The 21,445-nt window shown below is 39.5% G+C and overlaps 1 protein-coding gene across 1 annotated transcript; it reads left to right on the top strand.

The window, feature by feature from the left end:
* The first annotated feature begins 146 nt into the window (after nucleotides 1–146).
* Nucleotides 147–14,559, top strand: LOC139458192 (cell adhesion molecule CEACAM2-like). Its single transcript, XM_071239526.1, has 13 exons — nucleotides 147–196; nucleotides 1,097–1,164; nucleotides 1,603–1,959; nucleotides 4,832–5,089; nucleotides 6,830–7,114; nucleotides 10,104–10,382; nucleotides 10,935–11,225; nucleotides 12,464–12,613; nucleotides 13,360–13,378; nucleotides 13,537–13,589; nucleotides 13,697–13,789; nucleotides 13,913–14,023; nucleotides 14,496–14,559. Exons 2-13 carry the CDS (start codon nucleotides 1,110–1,112, stop codon nucleotides 14,516–14,518), a joined length of 1,974 nt encoding a protein of 657 aa, XP_071095627.1. The 5' UTR covers nucleotides 147–196; nucleotides 1,097–1,109; the 3' UTR covers nucleotides 14,519–14,559.
* The last annotated feature ends 6,886 nt before the right edge of the window (nucleotides 14,560–21,445 follow it).

Raw genomic sequence — 21,445 nt, 5'->3', positions numbered from 1 at the left:
ATCTCGATCACTGTGTTCAACAAATGATACTATACTTGTTGTGTTACCTATTCACTTAAGCTGCGACGCGAGTTGTGGTCTCAGTGTTAACTCGGGTGTATTTATAAACCAGGAAGTAAACTACACATTATGAGGTCTCACCTGACAACCCAGGTATAGGAAAACGTATTCGAGGAGGGACAGCCCTGACACAAAGGTGAGACAATGTATTTGGTCATGCTCCAAACAGATATATTTTTTCTTAGTTTAACTAACGTTTAACAAACGCACAGATAAGAAGGTACTATAAATAACTAATATTGATCTGTCACTTGAGTCAGTAACTCTATGGGTAGATCAGTAAGGACGATGTAACACAAGACTCAGGGGTAAAGTTTAAGACGACTGCAGTCAATGTTTTTGTTGTGGGTTGAAATAGGTCGAAATGGTACAAAATTACAGTAATCGCGTGACGGAACTCACACCGGTCCCGAGTGAACAATGTTCCAGGTGCGGAGACCCGCTCTGTCAACGATTTTCGTTATCGTTTAAGTTGTTGGTGGCGATCAGCTACTCATACACTTGATCCGTTCAGCAATACTTAGATGCGTGGATATCATAAGGTACATTTATCTTTCACACAGGATTCCAGACTGAAACTATATATGCAAATATGTCATGAAATAAAACAAACTAGCCACTCTTCTCCTAATTTAAGTTTATATATTTTATTGAGTTCGAGTGTCGGGATCAACCAGCTTTAAACAGATTTTCAGTAGTATCAAGGCATGTCAGCTTCGAGTGGAAATATCTGACGTGATGTTGATATGAAACATGTACCACTTAAACACCACGAACGAAGGTATGGTTCTGAGAAAACAAAAATCATAAAGAGAATGAATTTTGGATTCGAACCCATCATCAAAGGATGCAGACCTGCTTACTTTACACTTTCATAACATAAAAGATAACTGCTACATAAAGAAGCTATGAAGATAACTCATTAATACGCACAAGCAAAGTTACAGGTTAGAACGTATCAGATCATAACTAAATGTGTAACTCTCCAGATGAGAATGTGTATTGTTCTCTAGCAAAAGATGTGTTACCTTTTCAGAACACTGCTGTCAATGGCGTCCCTTCCTAGCGCATCAACGATTTTGCTTGCAGTTAGCCTCATGAAACGTATGTCAAGCTTAAGATTAAAAGAAACACTACACAAGTATTAGCAATTAGCATGTCTTTCTGTATATAATTCTTATCTTACATCTGATGTCACGTACACATTGTACGGTGTAACATACTATTAATGAGGAAAGATTGCAGCTGTGATGTTCTAATTCCCATTATCACAGAATATATATGAGTCATGGAAATGTTTTTCAGCTGTTAAAAGGACAAGATTGAAAGCTGTAGATAAACCGGCTTAGCTCTTACTTGATTTGTCAGCACCATACCCGTGTGCGTCAGAGACTTGTCACACAGAGATCTAGGAAGCCTTGAAATAACTGAAATACTGATTAAAGCAGCGTGCAGCCCAAATTGCATTTTGCATCATCTTTAGAGTGACATCAGGGACAGTCCTATGTGAGTATGTTCCGTGTTTTGCGTGTTTATTTCCAGGTGTTGAGGGAGCAGTGACAGTATCGGGGTCAGGAGGTACAGGGATACCCAACCAGCAGGCTCTGACACTGAGATGCAACTACACTGTGACACCAGGGGATGTTGTGACTGGGTACACATGGAGGATGGGGGAGGGCCTCTCTGCTGTGAACATAGCCACTGGATCAGTGACTGCTCAGACAGCTGTGTTCTTGGACTCCTGGCAGAACAAGGGCGAGTTTGTTGGTGACTACACCTCCTCCCTGGACATCCAGCTGCCTGCCAGTCACGTGACATCCAGCTATGCCGGGACATACAGGTGTGAAGTGAGTGGACTGTCAGATACTGGACAAGTGAGTGTCACTGCCTCTGTGTTGTGTAAGTATATAATGGACATTATTATGGATAGAAGAGTCAATGGGTGACCTCCAGTTATGCCAGGATTTCCAGACACATGGATGTAATTGCCTTTGTTGTGCTGTATGCAAGTTTGTTATTATGAATGTACGTGTGTGTGTGTGTGTGTGTGTGTGTGTGTGTGTGTGTGTGTAAAATGCCGCATTCAGCAATATTCCAGCTATATGACGATGGTCTGTAAAGGATCAAGTCTGGAACGGACAATCCAGTGACTGACATCATGAACATCGATACAGGATACGATGACAAGTCAGCGACCCTGGTCACCCGATCCCGTTAGTCGCTTCTTTTCTAAAACAAATGCCTGAATGAATGGGGAAATGTTGGTGTCTATGTTTCCAATTAGACAAATAAAAATATCAATAATTTCGAGAAGGCCTGCCTTCCGAATTTTAAATGTTCACACTGTTTCACGAATTTGCTTGAACACATGAATATTTCAAAGGCGAGTGAGAGTGAGTATGGTCTGATGCCGCTTTAAGATATATCACGGTGGGGAACACCATAAATGGGCTTCACACATTTTGCTCATGTTGAGAATTGAACCAGGGTCTCCCGCGTGACGAGCGAACGCTTTAACCAATAAGCTACCTTACCGCCCCTTTCCAAGACGAGGGTGGTAGCTTCAACTAGTGTAGGGGCGGTCGGGTAGCCTAGTGGTTAAAGCGTTTGCTCGTCACGCCGAAGACCCGACCCGGGTACAATGTGTGAAGCCCGTATCTGGTATACCCCGCCGTGATATTGCTGAAATATTGCTAAAAGCGGCGTAAAATCAAACTCACTCACTCAACTAGTGTAATACGTTACATTTTCCACATTTTTCTACCTTAGGGAATAAAAATAACACACTATTATGAAAACAGTTATACAGAGCATAAAAATTTGTGTGACTCTGTGTTATTGATTCTGAATGATCATATCTTTACCAATATAATACTTGAAAGAACAACTGCATAAAAATATGAGTTTAGGTTCATTAGTCTTAACCAAGGGTTCATAATATGTTATATTTAAGATAGCATTAAGAAACGTTTTGGAAGCTGTCACGCATGTGCCATTTAACTGTTGAGCTGTGATCGCGATCTGTTGATCTAGGTATCGAATCGGAATCGGTGTTATATTAAGTTTCACCAAGAAAGAAATACAGAACTGATCGAAGTGGCGCCACACCAAACTCACTTATTCCTTTATTCAGGAAGTATGTTTTACTTATGTAGTGTTTTATGTGTACTTCACATGTTATGTGTTTTGTTATTCTGTATGTTCCCACGTATGATTACTTTTTGTGCTCCTCTTATTCCTTTATTTTTCACTATATCAAAACTCTGTATCTCCAATCTGTTTTTGCTTTTATCGCATATTTCTAGTGTAGTTTATCTTACAATTTTCTCTGATATTAAAATATAATGATTAAATGCACACTATGTGGGTCGTGTAAAATGCATCATTTAAAACAATATATTGGGGATGATGTAATACCAAATACACTATGTAAATCATTAAAACGAGCTGGGTTAGCAGTATTCCACCTATAACACCTAGAACATGTTCGATAATACACATAGTGATTCCGTCAAATGACTTATATGAGTATGTAAATATCGCCCTAAATAGTTGATATAGTATAAAAAAAAATCATTCTATAGCTATTTCTCACCTGTAATTAATTGATTCGTTCATAAATTCTTCAGCATTCTCTTTACAATACCAAATATGATCAGCGTCATTTGTTATGAATCATTATTAGGAATATGTGTGACATTTATCGCAAAACAAAAGCTCAAATTTATGTCTTTAAGTATCATGTGATGTGTAAACAGTAATTATTGTATACCATCAAGTGAAAGAACCGTTAAATTGTTGTGGGAACTGCACGAGCTGTATTCATATGAGACACAACATATGAAATGAATATTCGAACAAACAGATGTCCAAGCAATATCTGGCCTACCGTCCAATCGAATCATCCCGTCTCAGGATAGACTGTAACACCTACACCATGTTCTTTCAGTTGTTCCATCAATATCTGGCCTGCTTCCCACCTACACAGTGATCGTGTCATCCCGTCTCAGTATAGACTGTAGTACCTACACCATGTTCTTTCAGTTGTTCCATCAATATCTGGCCTGCTTCCCACCTACACAGTGATCGTGTCATCCCGTCTCAGTATAGACTGTAGTACCTACACCATGTTCTTTCAGTTGTTCCATCAATATCTGGCCTGCTTCCCACCTACACAGTGATCGAATCATCCCGTCTCAGTATAGACTGTAGTACCTACACCATGTTCTTTCAGCTGGCCCCTCAATATCTGGCCTGCCTCCCACCTACACAGTGATTGAGTCACCCCGTCTCAGGATAGACTGTAGTACCTACACCATGTTCTTTCAGCTGGCCCCTCAATATCTGGCCTGCCTCCCATCTACACAGTGATCGAGTCATCCCGTCTCAGTGTAGACTGTAGTACCTACACCATGTTCTTTCAGCTGTTCCATCAATATCTGTCCTGCCGTCTTATCGAAACATCCCGTCTTAGAATAGACTGTAGTACCTACACCATGTTCTTTCAGCTGTTCCATCAATATCTGTCCTGCCGTCTTATCGAAACATCCCGTCTTAGAATAGACTGTAGTACCTACACCATGTTCTTTCAGCTGGCCCCTCAATATCTGGCCTGCCTCCCATCTACACAGTGATCGAGTCATCCCGTCTCAGTGTAGACTGTAGTACCTACACCATGTTCTTTCAGCTGTTCCATCAATATCTGTCCTGCCGTCTTATCGAAACATCCCGTCTTAGAATAGACTGTAGTACCTACACCATGTTCTTTCAGCTGTTCCATCAATATCTGGCCTGCCTCCCTCCTACACAGTGATCGAGTCATCCCGTCTCAGGATAGACTGTAGTACCTACACCACACCAGGCGACCCTCCAACAACAAGCTACACCTGGACCTGTTGTGGTTCTACTGTCAGTACTGGGACTGTACTTGATAGAAGCAGCATCAGCAGGAGTCAGGGAGGAAACTACACCTGTACTGCCAGCAACAGTGGGGGATCTGACTCGGCCTCAGTCAATGTGGATGTACAGTGTGAGTAATTGCGACGCCTTGTCCCGAAAGTAAACTTGTTTGTTGTTCTTATTGTATAAATTGTCTAAATACGATTTTATTACACTCAGTAACAAAAGTTTAGCAACACCCAAATCTTGAGCATTATTTGAAAATGAGAAAATATCAGAAACGGACTAATGCACTGACTTCACGGAGAGGACATATCGCACCAACACACCAAGTTACGCTGATTTTTAGTGACATCTTCACATCGGGACTCCCGTGAATCTCGTCATATGAATCGCTATAAAACCTCGATGAAACGTTAGTGGCACTCATTGTTGAAAGGAAAACACAGGACGCTACACGATTTAAATTATGTGTCGACGCAGAGGAATGCCTGAAAATGCCAGACATAAAGCCATTGGCATGTTAAGGGCAGAGATGAGCTTGAGACAAGTTGGGAGACACTTTAATGTGCATTACAGCACAATTTCCCGTCTACAGACACGTGTTGCACAGACTGGGACGGGTGAAAGCAGCGGTAGACCCCGTAAAACCACAGCAGGGGAAGATCGCTACATTGTGACGTCATCACGACGTAATCGACTAAACAGTGCACCAGAACTTGCTCAGGCACTTCATCGCACAACTGGAACACGTGTACATGCACAGCTTATCCGTAATCGCCTCCATTCAGCCGGTTTGCGGGCTCGATGTCAACTTCGACGCATCCACTTAACGCCACGCCACATCCAAGACCGAGTCGCCTGGACACGGATCCACCAAAGATGTCGCCACGCACAATGGAGACAAGTGTTATTCACAGATGAATCCCGCTTCTGCCTTCGGTTTACGGATGGAAGAGCCCGCGTTTGGCGACGACGTGGAGAGAGAATTGACCCTTAGCACGTCATTCAACATGATCGATATGGTGGAGGAAGTGAAATGGTTTGGCGAGGAATCCACTGGGGTGGGAAAACAGACCTCATTGTGCTGAACAACACCCTGACTGCCCAACGGTACTGCGATCAGGTGATAACGCCAGTGGTTCTACCGTTCATGAGAGCTCACCCTGGACATCATCTTCCAACAAGACAATGCGCGCCCCCACACAGCTCGACTGACTCAGAATCTGCTGCAACAACACAACGTTGACGTCCTCGATTGGCCGGCTAGATCTCCAGATCTTGCTCCCATTGAACACGCCTGGGGTATCCTTGGGAGACGTTTAAGAAGGAACCATCCTAACGTCAACAGCATTCGTGACCTTGGCCTTGCCTTCCAACAAGCATGGGCAACCATCACTCTTGGTGAGATCAGGAAGCTCATTAGAGGAATGCGTTAACGTTGTGTGGCGGTACAACAGGCCGGTGGGCGTCACACTCGCTACTGAGGGATAGCAACAGTCATGTGTGAAAATGGTCAACAAACCCCCATGTCCTTTGAGTGACTTTTCCTAATCTCTCCTATTACTGTCACAACTGTGTCATACATTCATGAATGTCACATTAAACAACACAATGGTCAAGATAATAAAAACCCAATTTCTCTGTTCAGTTTTCTTATTTTGTGTATTTAAATACGGTGTTGCTAAACTTTTGTTACTGAGTATATTATTGTTATTATTATAAAAATTGTATATTGAAAAAAATCATGCCATAACAGTTTATATAAGAGTGTTAGGAGTCATGCATGTTTTACTGGATAATAACCAGTGAACGTACATGTATAATGTTCAACAGCAGTCAATATGGATTTCTAATTTCCATTTTTCAGATGCTCCTTCTATATCTGGACTTCGGACAGCGCAGAATGTCACAGAGTTCTCTAATCTAAGCATGGACTGTAGTACCTACACCACACCAGGCAACCCTCCAACAACAAGCTACACCTGGACCTATGGTGGTTCTACTGTCAGTACTGGGGCTGTACTTGATAGAAGCAGAATCAGCAGGAGTCAGGGGGGAAGCTACACCTGTACTGTCAGCAACACGCTGACACCAAGTGGGGGATCTCAACAACAGGGAACGACAGCATTCCAGGTCAATGTGAACGTTCAATGTGAGTCACAAAAATTGAATGTTAATTTGTTACAGATTTTATAGGGTACCAAAGCCATGTTTCGTATTTCGTTTTAATGGATTATGACCTGGTTTGACAATCTCTCTGTTTAAACAGAAGCGGAGGAAACTGTATTTGTAGTTGTGTTACTACTTGTAAATTTAAGTGTCACCAGTACCTACAATAGCATTATCTATCATACCAAGCAGTTTGCCATGCTAAATTACAAGTGCTGGGTAAAGTGTGGACAACAGTTCCATTGTTTGCTAGTTCACAAGTAGTATGTACAATACATATATTTAAATCGTATTTACTATGCAGATATATTATATTTAACATTTAGGTGCACCCGCTTTGGCATTATCAGCTGAATCGGCTTATTGACTTTAAATTATCTATTCATTCAATATGACTGCAATATGAATGAACAGTAAAATGTAGCTTTACATGTTCCTAGCACTTCATCATACAGCCAAATCATTGTTTAAAGCAGAGCAAAACGCAGTTCACTCCCTCACAATCCAAATAAACCACAAGCCTCATCACGAGCGTCAAAAGAAGGGAGATAAGCTATATGCGAATTAAATGATGTCTGACAAACTGTCAAACACTTTCAAGTTGCACTCCTGAGGCAACTGGGTATGACCGCTCAAGGATAACAACAGTTGTTTTGTTCTTGCTACCACAAACACAGCTATTTTCTTTGACAAAACTCCAATAATACATTCACTGCACTCAACTTTAATGCAATGTCGATGTGGTTTTGATAATAAATGTTGATGTTGAATTGCTTTTAATAGTGATTCATAAATTAAATATTTCAACGTGATTTCAATGATCATTCTCGATTATCTTCCCAAACAGATTCCACTGGGCGTAAACGAATAATAGGGATGTTTTTTTGTATAAATGATTTGGTATGATTGTACATAGATTTATGCTTTTGTCATGAATATGGATATGGGTTTGTTGCCTTTGTATTGATGCATATGCAGGTCAGAAGGTTTAACCTCCAATTTGGGTTTCATTTCAAAAGGCTACAATATTTCGAACTAGAGTTGATCCATGAAGTTTCAATTGGCAACACACAATTTGATGTCCATAATCTTTTCATACAATTGTTCATGTCGACCATAAAAAAACTCGTTGCTTTACTGAGGTGAGGGTGAGGTGAAGTGGGGTTTAACGTCGCGTCCAAGATTACTGCACTTATATAGCGACGTGCATGCACGTATATGTGTGTGTGTGGCTGCTTGTACTAGTCCGGACTGATGCCGATTTATAGTGCTAGCACACTGAGATACCATGCCGCAGTTTAACACGAATACCCCACTCAGACACAGTATATTCCGAGCCGACCAGTCCTTGTTTTAGCCCCTTAATGCCGAGCGCCAGACAGGCTAACAACAAGTAACGTTTTAACGTCTTTTGATATGACGCGGCTAGGGATCGAACCCCAGACCTACAGCTCTCCGGGCGGACGCTCTACCATTAGACCACGGAGGCGGTCTTGAATGTTGTAGCCTCGTTCAAACATCTTTGCAGCAAGAGTCTTGAGAGGTTGTTTTAATCCTCCTAAACAGATAATGTTTGAGAGCCCTTAAAAGTTGGGAAATGTAGACATCAAAGGCTAGAGCTGATGAAATTTTGTCATCCCATCTTGTCGTACACTGCTCACCATTCAGAAAGAAAAAACACGCTGTAAATATTGGTCTCACAAGCTAACCTCAAAAATGGATTTGTTCACATATCATTTCAGGGGCTCACATGCCCGTGGTAAGGCTCACAAGAAAGTCAAAATTCAATGACTGAGTGTTTATTATGCATTAAGTTCTACACAATTTCCTTCCACGACAAATGTGTATTATACATAGGAAAATATTGACAGTGTAATGTTAAGAATTTGTCCTGGTCACTTGCCGAAAATATCCAGTTGGGGCAGGGCGCTTAATAAAGCAACTTGTATATTTGATCATGTATTTGAAAATGACCTATATATGCTTTCCTTACTTGTCCACTTTTATTCAGTATACAGGAGTTCAATATCGTTTATTACATAAACGTTGATCCTACATATCCCAGAAAATATCATATTCTGTATTGTTGCAGTAGTTTCCAAAATTTAACGCAAAGGTAAACCCAGAAGTCGGTATGCACGGGGCTAAGTTGTGAAATCAGTAAATGATCTAAAAAATAATCAAGTTGTTTTTGTAATATTTCTGGTGCGTTTTCAATGCTGTTCAGTATATATTTATAATGGCAACTTTAAAAAAACAACACCATTCGCTTGTGCAAATATATTTTAACAAACAGTTTTGGATGTTCAAACATAAACTAAACTAAATTAGTTTTACATAACTCTCCCCCTTCAAGACAAGAAAATCTTAATGTAGTGAAAAAAAGAAAAAAGGAGAAAGTTTACATACATACAAAACGTCAAAGCTAGAGAACAACCAGTCTTGGTTTTCTAACAAAATAGATTCAGTTGGGTGTAAAAAGGAAAGCGGACGACGAAAATTATCTGAATGGATCGCTGAAAATCAGTGACACAATGTGTTTGCAAAAACGAGTAAGCATGTCCTGACCAACCGGTAGAACCCGCCACTCACACAATTTGCACAACAAAATGTGTTTGTTGCCTGACACCACACAGCAGTTATGCAGCGTGTAAACAAATAACATACTGTACTATTAAAAATACATTAAACACATGCCTCTTATAGTATTAGTAAAACTGCCTTCGTGTACTGATCCAATCAACTGACTCTAAAAGTCACTGACACTAATCGCAGTTTCAGTACACATCTAATTGTTACAAAAGCAGCATTAAAGCAAGGATATCTTTCTCAATTGTAAAGCAGATTAGCAAAATTATGTCTTTCATGAGGCACTAAATGGTACATATGTGGTGTTCCTGTTTTACCTAGTCCCTATCCAATCAACAGCCAATGCTCTCCACGTCAAAGTCGCATTTGGGCATTTTTTTCAGACCAAGCGAGCATAAGGAAGTTTACTGCCAACTCTAACTATGGCTCAGTGACAGTTAACGAATCTGATCCATTGATCTTGGGATGCCTGATTGATAGTAACCCAGGATCAGTCATCAGGTTACTGAATGGAACTGAGGAGTTGACAAGGGCAGATAACTCCCTGACATCAGAATATAGACTGGAGTCAGCAGACTGTAGACAAAGAGGGAACTACTCCTGTACTGCCACTAACAACATCGGGGCACCTGTCAGCCAGAGGCTGGAGTTGCTGGTCAAATGTAATCTTTGGATATTCTAAATGCATCTTAGATTATGATAATCGCTATTTACAGTTTTTGTTTTAACTGTGTCTACGTTAATGAAGGAAACGTGCGTCTTTTCTTACATAACTGTAATATTGTGATCCTGCTTTTTAAAAGTAACGTCAGCCATCTTGCAAAAGTGCAAAGACAAACTGAAAAACGGAACGATTCTTGATTAATCAATGCTATTGTAATTTAACAAATATTATGTTTGAGATAACACTTCCTTAGTAAAGTACAGATTCTAGTACTTTATGGGTTGATGACTGTCAACCCATAACAGTACGTTAATATGTACTTTACTAAAGAAGTTTTATCCCAAATATAACATTTGTTACATTTGACCACTTTCTAAATGACACTGTGTATTCATACTATTGTAATTATTTCAGACTATATTGCTGAAACTGGCACTCGAGGAATTTAATCAGTCACATAACCAACAGTCAATTTGGTCTCAGTTTTACTTTTCCCATGTTAGTATTTCTTCAAGATGCATTACGTATGTTGATTACTAAATTAATCCAGGTTCTCCTCGACTGGATGAGTCACAGCAACTGAAGTACGTCTCTAGACTGGGTGGTAATGTGATGGCGATTGTGTCAATCCTGGCCTACCCCCTTCCTACATTCACCTGGAGTAGAACCACCAACAGCAGCCAGGACCTCACTGGTTCCTCTAGCCCTGTCTCCGACATCTCAGTCATTGCCAGACTACACCTTACCAACCTCCAACAGCAGGACTTCGGGGACTACAGCCTTAGAGTGAACTATGGTTTAGGTGTGTCAGTGGCATACACAGTCAGCATAATGTTTGGAGGTGAGTCTTCTGTTGTAAGGGCAACCACATATACCTACCCAGTTTAGATATATGGATAATCAACAACGTCGTCGGAGTGGTTATCGTGGCTGTCTGAGTTCAAAGGTGGACACCCCCAGACATCTCTGCTTGAGAATCGTCAGTTTACAAGAAGGAAGTGGACTGTGTATAATCCTTATGAGGACACTGATGATGTGATGATGGTGGAGGTGACTAGGCATACACAGGTAAAAAAAACATATTCCGACTACATTCCTGAAATTATCATGAGGATTCTAATAAATATGTATTTGTTGATACTGCGACTGAGAGTGGTATGTATCAATCAAGAAGAGTCACAATTTGTCTAAGTATCTGTTAAATACACTGTATAATTGAATTCCCATCAGCTTCGGCACTAAATGGATTTCTCATGTGGACTTGTGTAGGTTTGGGGCATTTAAGGTTTGGTCACACATCACGACCAAAATAATCCATCTTATTTCTGACGCAGTGATTTCCAATTTATACATACTTGTGTGGACAGTGCATTGTAATATATATCTAATGTAACTGATCACATGTTATATAATTACATGAAATATTATTATTTAAAATGGATGTGATCCTGTATCCAGTGTGCAAATATTAGTACAGCATCACTTATCACGTGGTAATTATTTCTGTTCAGCATTAATGAAAATTGGAGTTGGGGAATAACTTTCCTTGTGATAGGTGCACCCAGTGGTACAGGATAGGCTCACCTTGTCGCGAACACCCGGCACCATTACATTTTGATAGTGCACATGCTCATGAAATAGTCGGGAAATATGGAAGAGTTTTGTCGCTTTTATTTATATAAAAAAAAGGTTTTCAAGGATTCTATGCATTAGTAAACATATGTGTCTGAGTTTGAGCGAATGAATCGGGTTATGCTGTGTTTTAAGCAATATACGTTTGAACAACGACAGTCTAAGTAAGGATAAGATATATGAATGAACAACTTCTCTATTACAATTACGTTTCGGTAACACCGTTATCAAGCAAGTAATGGAGAAAGTATGGTTGACAAGTATATATACAGGTCTATCGCCTTTAAACGTTTAAGTCGTGAATTAAACTATGCACGAACTATCGCTTAGACACAAGTCTATTCATCACCAAGTATTGTGTTGGAAGTAAGACAGTGACACGAATATCTTTCCTCCTAAATACAGTGATTAGTACCTGTATGTTGTAAGTTTTTGTTTATATTGTAGATCCACTAGACCAGCAAAACCTCGAATGTACGAGTACAGGGGTAATTGCAGGAACCACAGTAGGAGGCATGCTTCTTACTTTGCTCATTGAGGGAATTATTCTGATCGTACTGTACAGAAGGGGCTACAGGATCGGAAATGTTCAAAAAGGTACATATAGTTGAATTAGAGTCAACTGATATAAATTCAAATTGATGATCCATGATATAGAGAAATGTGTTTGAAAGTAATATTGTCAGGATGTCTTATTCCTAATGTAAATAACAATACATATTGACAGAAAAGGAGTACAAGCGATTATTTTTTATAATGTTGCATTATATATATATATATATATATATATATATATATATATATATATATATATATATATATATATATTGTACTGTTTTTCTGTCAGTGTGTCAATACATATATATGTGTGTGTATATATAAAATGACAACTTAAAAAAAAATGCTTATACTCCTTTTATTTATATATATATATATAAGAGAGAGAGAGTGAGAGAGAGAGAGAGAGAGAGAGAGAGAGAGAGAGAGAGAGAGAGATACACATATTGACAGAAAAGGAGTACAAGCGAATTTTCTTAAAAGTTGTCAATATATATATATATATATATATATATATATATATATATATATATATATATATGACAACTTTACAAAATATATATATATATATATATATAATGACAACTTTAAAATGTGTCAATATATATTTATATATATATGACAACTTATATAATGACAACTTTAAAAAAATTCGCTATATGCAGTCATTTGCAGTTTACTTTATCATTTTGTCAGTGGATTTTCATTTACTATTGTGATGTGTCATGTGTATTAGACAGTATAATGTATATACTATATACTATATGTGCTATTATTATTTCCAGGAAATGCATCACCAAAAAGGTACTCAAAATATCAACAGTAAGCATAACAGTGTAATTTATATGTATGAGATATGATAAAGATAAAGATCAGGATGACTAAAAACATATTTTACATACTCAGTTTTATGGTTCCATTCCATTATGGATTTATAGAAACCGTCCTTGTAAATTTTATAGCACCACGAATCCTGACACCGTAGAACTGGACAACAGAGGATATTCATCATTAGGTATGTACTGGTAATTGGGTATAACTCGGTATATTGATCATACACTTATGCCTACATCTGTTGGACAGTGAAAATACTCACAATGTTTTCTCATATATTTGTTTCAGATCTGATCAATAGTCCAGCACAGCATTCACATGTGGAGGAGGGATCAGAAAAACAACAGTACTCAGAGTTGAAGATTTATGAGAATACAAAAGGTAGATGCCGAATTTCTGCTCAATACTGTTTTTTTTTCTAATATTCAAGTTCAGATAATGTTGCTGGTAAGAAGGGAGTAATGATCTGGATGGCTGATGAGATATGTAAAAAAATATTTTCAGCGGATGCTGCAGCAGATACAAGTACCTATGAAGGCATGACAGAGACTCCCCCTGTCACCTATGAGTCCATCAGAGCATCACCATATCAGAACACTGGGACACATTCTCAAGGTAACCAAAACATCAAACACTCTCGCTGATTGAAGTCATATGTCACTGCTATGGATCAACCTCGGCTTGTACGATTTAACAACATTAAACATAAGCTCTATTTTCTGTTCTAATGTACTACAAGTGTTCATATATTCGTCTCGTGATATATTGCGTTGAAATGAATATGTCATGTTCTAGGTTTAATTACGTCTAGTTCTGTACAATTAATGTCCATTGGCCATGGACATGAGCAAAGAAGTGGGTACATGTATATATCATGACATCGTTCAGTAACAAGGAACACTTTAAGGGCATCGCATTCATCTGTGGAACAAAATTTCTTTATTACTTACTCAACATGTAATACATCATTCAGCAGGGTCATACGCTTTCTTTTCTAATGTGATACGTATGCATTCCATGCTATTGTGAGTTGATATAAAATCTGTCATATTTTATGATTAATTTCCTCCAGTTCTTTACTTTTCAGGTCCTGGCCATGGCAATAAATAATGAAGACGGTAGACATCATGATATCGGTTCCAGTAATATACTATTATATTCCTTTCCTTTGAGTCAAAACACCAAGTATTTATTATATTGTTTTATGTTTGCTAGATAAGGTAAGATGATATAAGCACAGTCAGCCACTTACAGAAAACAAACGTTGACCATGACCAGTAAGTTAGAGGAGCTCAGTCACATTGTGTTGGTTATGCTTATGTCTATTGATGTATCACCTTTGTCACTTGATATATTTATTATAACAAATAAACATATATTCACAATAGTGAGTGAGTGAGTTAGTTTAATTAAAGTGGTGTGTTGGGCAAAAGGAACACTGTTCCTGGCTACAGTGCCCTCAACCACCAGACTCTCTTCCTCCACCGACACAGGGGCGCAACGCACGGCAAACAGGTTGCCCAATTCGGTCGCCTTTTACGACCAGCAATGGGATGCTGTGGAAACATTCTACCCCGGTTCCACACGGGGAAGAGCTATTAGCATTACCCAGCACTCACCACGGGGAGGTTGCTCTTCACGAGTGCCTATTTTCACACTAAATAAAGAGAACGCTTTGATGATCATATAAACATAATGGAAACATTACGCTTGAAATAGTGTTATCAGTGTCAGATTTCTTAGACTTTAACCTATTTCTACTATTTGGTGAGAAGCATCATTCGTTGTTGAACCCAAATGAGGAAATCTGATCACTCAGTTTAGGGTAAACAAAGATACATTCGTATAAAGTCAAGTATTGTCATCACGTAACCAGATGCCAGGACTGCAATATTATGATACCTCACCCAACTGAGATACTCTACCTTGTTTTAACATGGATTCCCAACCCTGAAACAGAAATCCGACTCTGATCCGACCATTTTTGTCCTTTTAATGCCGTGTGCCAAGAAGGGTAACAACAAATACCATCTTTTAACGGTTTGTTTTGGTATGATGCGAGCGGGAATCGAACCACAGACCTTCCAGTTTCTGGGCAGACGTTCTGACTACTTTATCATTAAGGCAGTCGTCTTAACAGAAGAAATCACACACGCATGTCACCCAACCAAACCACAACTCACACTGTGACATTGATATAACGTTGAATTTCTGTATCGTTAAAATGCCTCTTTACCAGTCAGTATTGTTGCAGTTCGCGTTACTGATAGTACAGTGTATCGTTGGCCAAACTGATTTCTTCTTCAATGTTGGGAGGTTGTAATCTGTAGGTTGGATATAACATTTGGATAGATTTGTCCCAAGTCAGACGAATGGCACATTCAAACGCAACAGTCACACGCACAATAGGGCCATTCGTCGTGTCACATATGTATCTGGATATGATAGAAGACTTATATTAGGGTTGATTCATTGCCAAATAACAAGGCTACAGTTTAGTACTTTAGTGATTTTCAAATATAGTTGGCTGAAACCTGCAAAAGAATACGTATTTTGCAAATTTATTTTTCTTTAGAAATAATAAATTGATTATGAAACAACCTAATAATGTCTTCGTGGCGCTCCTAGATTAAGAATACCGAAAAATTAAATTGAATTAAGCTTACAATATTCCAAAGATAACTTTACAATAAGTAGCACAGGCCCAGGCGATAATTCTTACGCACACGCAGTACATGTATGCCAAGCTATATCGAATAATCATTCCGATTTGTGACTTATTACAAAATAGGTTTCATTTCTTTCTACAAAAAACGTTAATTAGTAGGCATGGTTAGCATGTGTTCAGATTGTCCACGTGTTGGGTAACTCCATATACTCGAATAATTCCGGTAACAACTTAAAATTGGTAATTTAATTATGTTCAGTGCCTTTAGAAACCGATGCTACTGGCTAGACACTGAGGAATACACGTGTTACTTGTCCAATAACAGAGTAAGAATACAAAGACGGTTCTTTATGTAGATGGCCTTCAAGTTTTATAATTACCAAGTACAAAATCAGGCGTTTATAAACTGGGCGGCAAAAGAAAGTATTGGTCGAGTTCCATGATCGATAAAAAAATAACAAGAAGAGGTTTTGTTGTTAATTATAATATAATCTAGGGAGGGGTAACAAATGATTGATCAACCACAGTTTGAATGAATTGTAACCTCAAGGTAAACAATCGTTGGGTAAGAAATTTCATTTTCAAAAGTTGTCTGAAATGTCACCAAAAAATTGCCAGACACACTACAAGTTCATTGTTGACACAATTGCCTTCATTAGCGTGCATGACCTCCAGCTGCCTCAATGTATGCTGTGATACACCGCCTCATCGATGACGTCAGTCTTCTGATGACGTGGACTGGAATCCGTTGCCACTCGTCTCTCATGGCCTGCTGCAATTCTTGTCTGTTGACGGGAGGCTACTGGCGTTCTCTAATCTGTCTGTCAGAATGGTCCCACAGATGTTCAATAGGATTCATATCGGGTGAGTGGGCAGGCCAGGGCAAAACGTCAACGTTCTGTTGGTTTAGAAAGTTCCGAGTCAGTCTTGCAGTATGGGGCCTGGCATTGTCATGTTGAAACAATGTCCCCTGATGTTGGGTTTGTAAGAACGGAAGCACAACTGGCTGCAACACTTGGTCTCTGTACTGCACAGCGTTCAGGTTTCCCTGTATATTCACCAAATCAGTCTTCTGATCTCGACAAATACCGCCCCACACCATGACACCTCCCCCGCCGAATGGATGGACCTCTCGAATACAAGGCGGAGCCAAACGTTCCCCTCTGCATCGATAAACTCGTTCTCTGCCGTCATTTCGACGTTAAACCGACTTTCATCAGTTAACAGCACTCGACGCCAATTTCACACTGGCAAGCGTCGAACCTGCCTCGCCCATCGCAGTCTCAGGCGTCGATGTTGAGCAGTCAGTACCATTCCTCGGAAAGGACGATACGCTCGGATTCCAGCAGCACGAAGTCGTCGTAGTACTGTACGTTGGCTAGAGGGATGTCCCAACGCTGTTGATACCGTCGCCGTCGCCGTCACGAATCTGTTTCGCAGGTGAATGAGCTGTATCTGACCGTCTTCCAGTGGTGTTGTCACTCGGGGTCGTCCGATTCTAGGCTTGTCCTGTGTCCTCCCTGTCTGCCTGTACCGGTGAATAAGCCTGGCTACTGTAAATGATGTACAATTAAACCTTTCGGGCAATTTGGACCTGTGTTGCCCCCAGTTCGGCCATACCGATGGCTCTCTCTCTCTGCTCCTGTGACAGTCGTGGCATTTCTTTTGTGTGCTTTCATCACGTGTGGTTATACCCTGCAAACGAACGCATTTATACAGCTAACATGCACGTGCAGTTTATGCCATAGGCGGGGAACATGTTTCACCATTTTTTTGTCACCGCACGAGCGCCGGCAAAGGTGGCGCGTTCAGGTGAGGTCTTTTTGGTACCTGTTCCTGGGCAGTCATATTCCCAGTTCCCACTTTCCACTAGTTTTCGCTGTTTTTAGGAAAATTACAAATTGCCAACCTATACTTTCTTTTGCCACTTAATTTACATATATTTCCATTCTGTGATGAATCGTAATTATAACTCGTGTCATTCTGAGCAATTACACGTCTGTATGGAGATTAATAATATTAAACGTCAACGCCAGAGCATAACCAGTTTCGATTACTAGTATCTGCAGTTACAAATTCTATTAGGTGTAAAATGCAAAATATCAGAGAAATTGATATGAATAGATCACTGATCATGAAGATCAGTAATACCCAGGGTGCGCATGTATGTCCTGTCCTGAAGTGTTTGTGTGTTGCCTGAGGCCGCACAGCAATACTCCTGACTTACGATGGCGACCGGTGAACTAACCAGACAATCAAGTGTCACAAGAGCTCATTTACTGATTTGGATAAGCTAAAAACGATACGGTAATATTTAATACCACGTTTGTTGTGTACAAGAGTCGTGCATATCAAATATCTAGGTATTCGGCCTGAATATAAACCAGGAAGTACCCCAATGAATACAATCTAAATACTATAACACCTCTAGTTGAGCCGTTTCATGCAGGCCGGAAGTATATATACTCTGTAGTCCACCGTCAATATCTTTTACCTACACACGACCTATTTTCACACACTGAGGACATGGCCATGTTGTACACATGTGTTGTCTTGACAGTTGTCACTATCTTGGTGGACATGTCACAAACAAGTGGGTAGGTACACCCATCTGAGTGATATATTTTAGATGTGTTGTTTGCTATTTTATCAGAGTTCATGTAATGAATCTCACATCTCTCTCCCCACATACAGATGAAACTAGAACCAGGAGGCAGATTGCACGTTGGTAATGAACCAGGAGGTAGATTTCACGTAGATAATAAACCAGGAGGTAGATTTCACGTAGATGATAAACCAGGAGGTAGATTGCACGTTGATGATAAACAGTGTGATGTGTACATGTGGTTTTACAGTTTTCAATATAAAGCGCTGAAAAGAATACAAAAAAATAAAAAATCACATTATTTAGAAAACGGACTTTTAAACAAACAGGGTACACATTTACTTTTGTCATTGCCTGACTGCCTACTTTATTTATGAGTATATGACACGGTATAACGAGAACTGTCTATAAGAGAGTCAGTGAGTAGTTGGGTTTAACGCCACTTTTAACAGTATTCCAGTTATATCACGGCGTGTCATCTCCTTATGTGGGAGGAAAGCCCGAAGTGATGCACGAGCACGGGCGTGGTGCTGACAAAACTAAAAACCTGGTTTCGAACCCACAATCATAGGTTTCTAGCGTGATCAAGGGACGCAACTCTGCACAGCGAATCGCGGCGCCTTAGACGACTGGGCCAGCCGTGCCCCCTAGAGAATCAGTGAGTAGGGTTGGTTTAAGGCTGGTAGGAACAGTATTTCAATTGCAACCTGGCGGAGAGCCAGAATTTATGCATGTCTTAGGCGTTCACTTTGGTGAAACACACGAGTTCTGGTGCTGACAAACACAGAACTAAAGTGCTCACGGAAATGAAAAAAACCTGTTTTTCTCAATTTAAAAATCGACACAAAGTGTTACGTAGCTGTAAATACGAAATAACAAAACAACTCGAAAAGTACTAGTCTGGATTTGCTAGTTTGATCTCAGTGAACAATACAAAATGTACTTTACAGGAGGTAATTTGTCGGCACTTTCAACATTCAAAAATAAAACTAAGTCCAAATTGACATAGCAGAAACAGACTATAGGCATTATGCACCTGTTCTCACCTGTCATCAAGGTGTCATAGTTCACCTTGATCTACATACACCTGGTTATGCCCTGTTTCACAATAGTCTGTTTTATTCACATTTTTAAACACTTTTACGTGTAAAAAGGCATTAAAACATTTGATACGCTGTATTTGTGCCACGGCCCAATTAGTACTAATTTAGTTGTTTGAATATTTACATATTTTGTATATTAACTGCATTTATTTAAGATCTGAGGTCGAAAAAACAGGTTTTTTTCATTTCCGTGAGTACTTTAGTGAACTGGTATTTGAACCCACGATCATAGTTCCGGCACGGCAAGGGGCGCAACTCTGTAAAGCGAATCGGGGTGTCGTGGACAGCTGTTGCCCCGAATCGTGTGTGAATGTGACATCAGAAGTGTAGTACGTGATAAAAGCAGTTGAATTTCTCGGATAAGTGGAAAACAGGAGTGCAGATATATTTGCTTTTCACAGTCCTTTATTGACATTCTGATTTTGTTCACAAGTTGTTCTCTTTAAGTTTCCCCCGCCGTGATATTGCTGGAATATTGCTAAAAACGGCGTAAAACAATACTCACTCACCCACTCACTCTCTTCAAGTAGTTTACAACCATAAAGAGCATGTCACAAGGAAGTAAAAAGTGATAGAGGAAGAAGTATGATTTACAAATTATTTACATCCTGATTCTAAAGATATCAACAAGGACGTAAACTGTCTTTCACCAGGTTCCATTAAGTTCACTTGACTGCCCCATCAGCTGGAAACGAATATGCACTAGATAGTCCTCTTTTGATATTCAGGAGGCCAACACCTTCAACATGCATACTTATACATGTATGACAGTAGTTTTCTGTTCTGCAAAGCATTACAAGGAATGTTATTTACACATGTTCTGTAGAGGATATCTACAGACAAGTCATTGTGGAGAGTATTCAGTTTAGCTAAGTGACTTGTGGTGACGGAAGTACGATGTGATAACTGCTGTCGCAAGGCGTGCCTTATTTGTTGTGGGTTTGAGAAAATTACATTGGGGTATGGAGATGAGTAATCGTTGGAAAGACGTAATTACCGAAAGTAAACATCAACTTTAATTTTGTCTAACACATGCATAATGAGATGTTTACACACGAAATCCATAAATAATTATGAGACTTTTTTAAAAACAAGCTAAACTGTAAATTATCAGACTAGAAATGATGACATATGACAGTGCTTGAAGGGAGAAGGTCTGTCACGGGGACAGGGGAAACGTTGGCCCATTTCCGTTTAGGACACCGTGAATAATTGACGTGTCGGACTACAGGACTAAACATACAGTATGCTTAGCATTTGGGAGGTAACTCTTACAGGGAAGTATTAGTTCATGGTTATATAAAATATACACACTCACAGCGTTCCGAATGTAAATTCTAACAATATATGCATGTTTCCACTGATCTCGTTAGTTGTCTCCACACATACAGAAACGGAACACAAGTTAAAGAAACTCACAATCGATATTCTCAAACATTAAAATAAAATATTAATCTATTTGCGAATTGATATGTATTTTATTTGGTTGCATTTGAGATGCAGATAGAAACAATTAGATAGAAAAAAAGTAATCTATTCTTAATCAGGGCTATCTTTGCCGATACAGGTTATATTCAGAAAATAAATACATTTGTTCAAGTTGCATGCTCGTCTCGGTAAAACATGCATTTCTTTACCCATGTGAAAAAACAACAACAAAT

This window comes from Haliotis cracherodii, unplaced genomic scaffold, assembly GCF_022045235.1.
Source record: "Haliotis cracherodii isolate W230 unplaced genomic scaffold, xgHalCrac1.p SCAF_12, whole genome shotgun sequence".
Taxonomy (NCBI): domain Eukaryota; kingdom Metazoa; phylum Mollusca; class Gastropoda; order Lepetellida; family Haliotidae; genus Haliotis; species Haliotis cracherodii.
The sequence above is the reverse complement of the archived record's forward strand: the minus strand, read 5'-3'. Positions and strand labels throughout refer to the sequence as shown.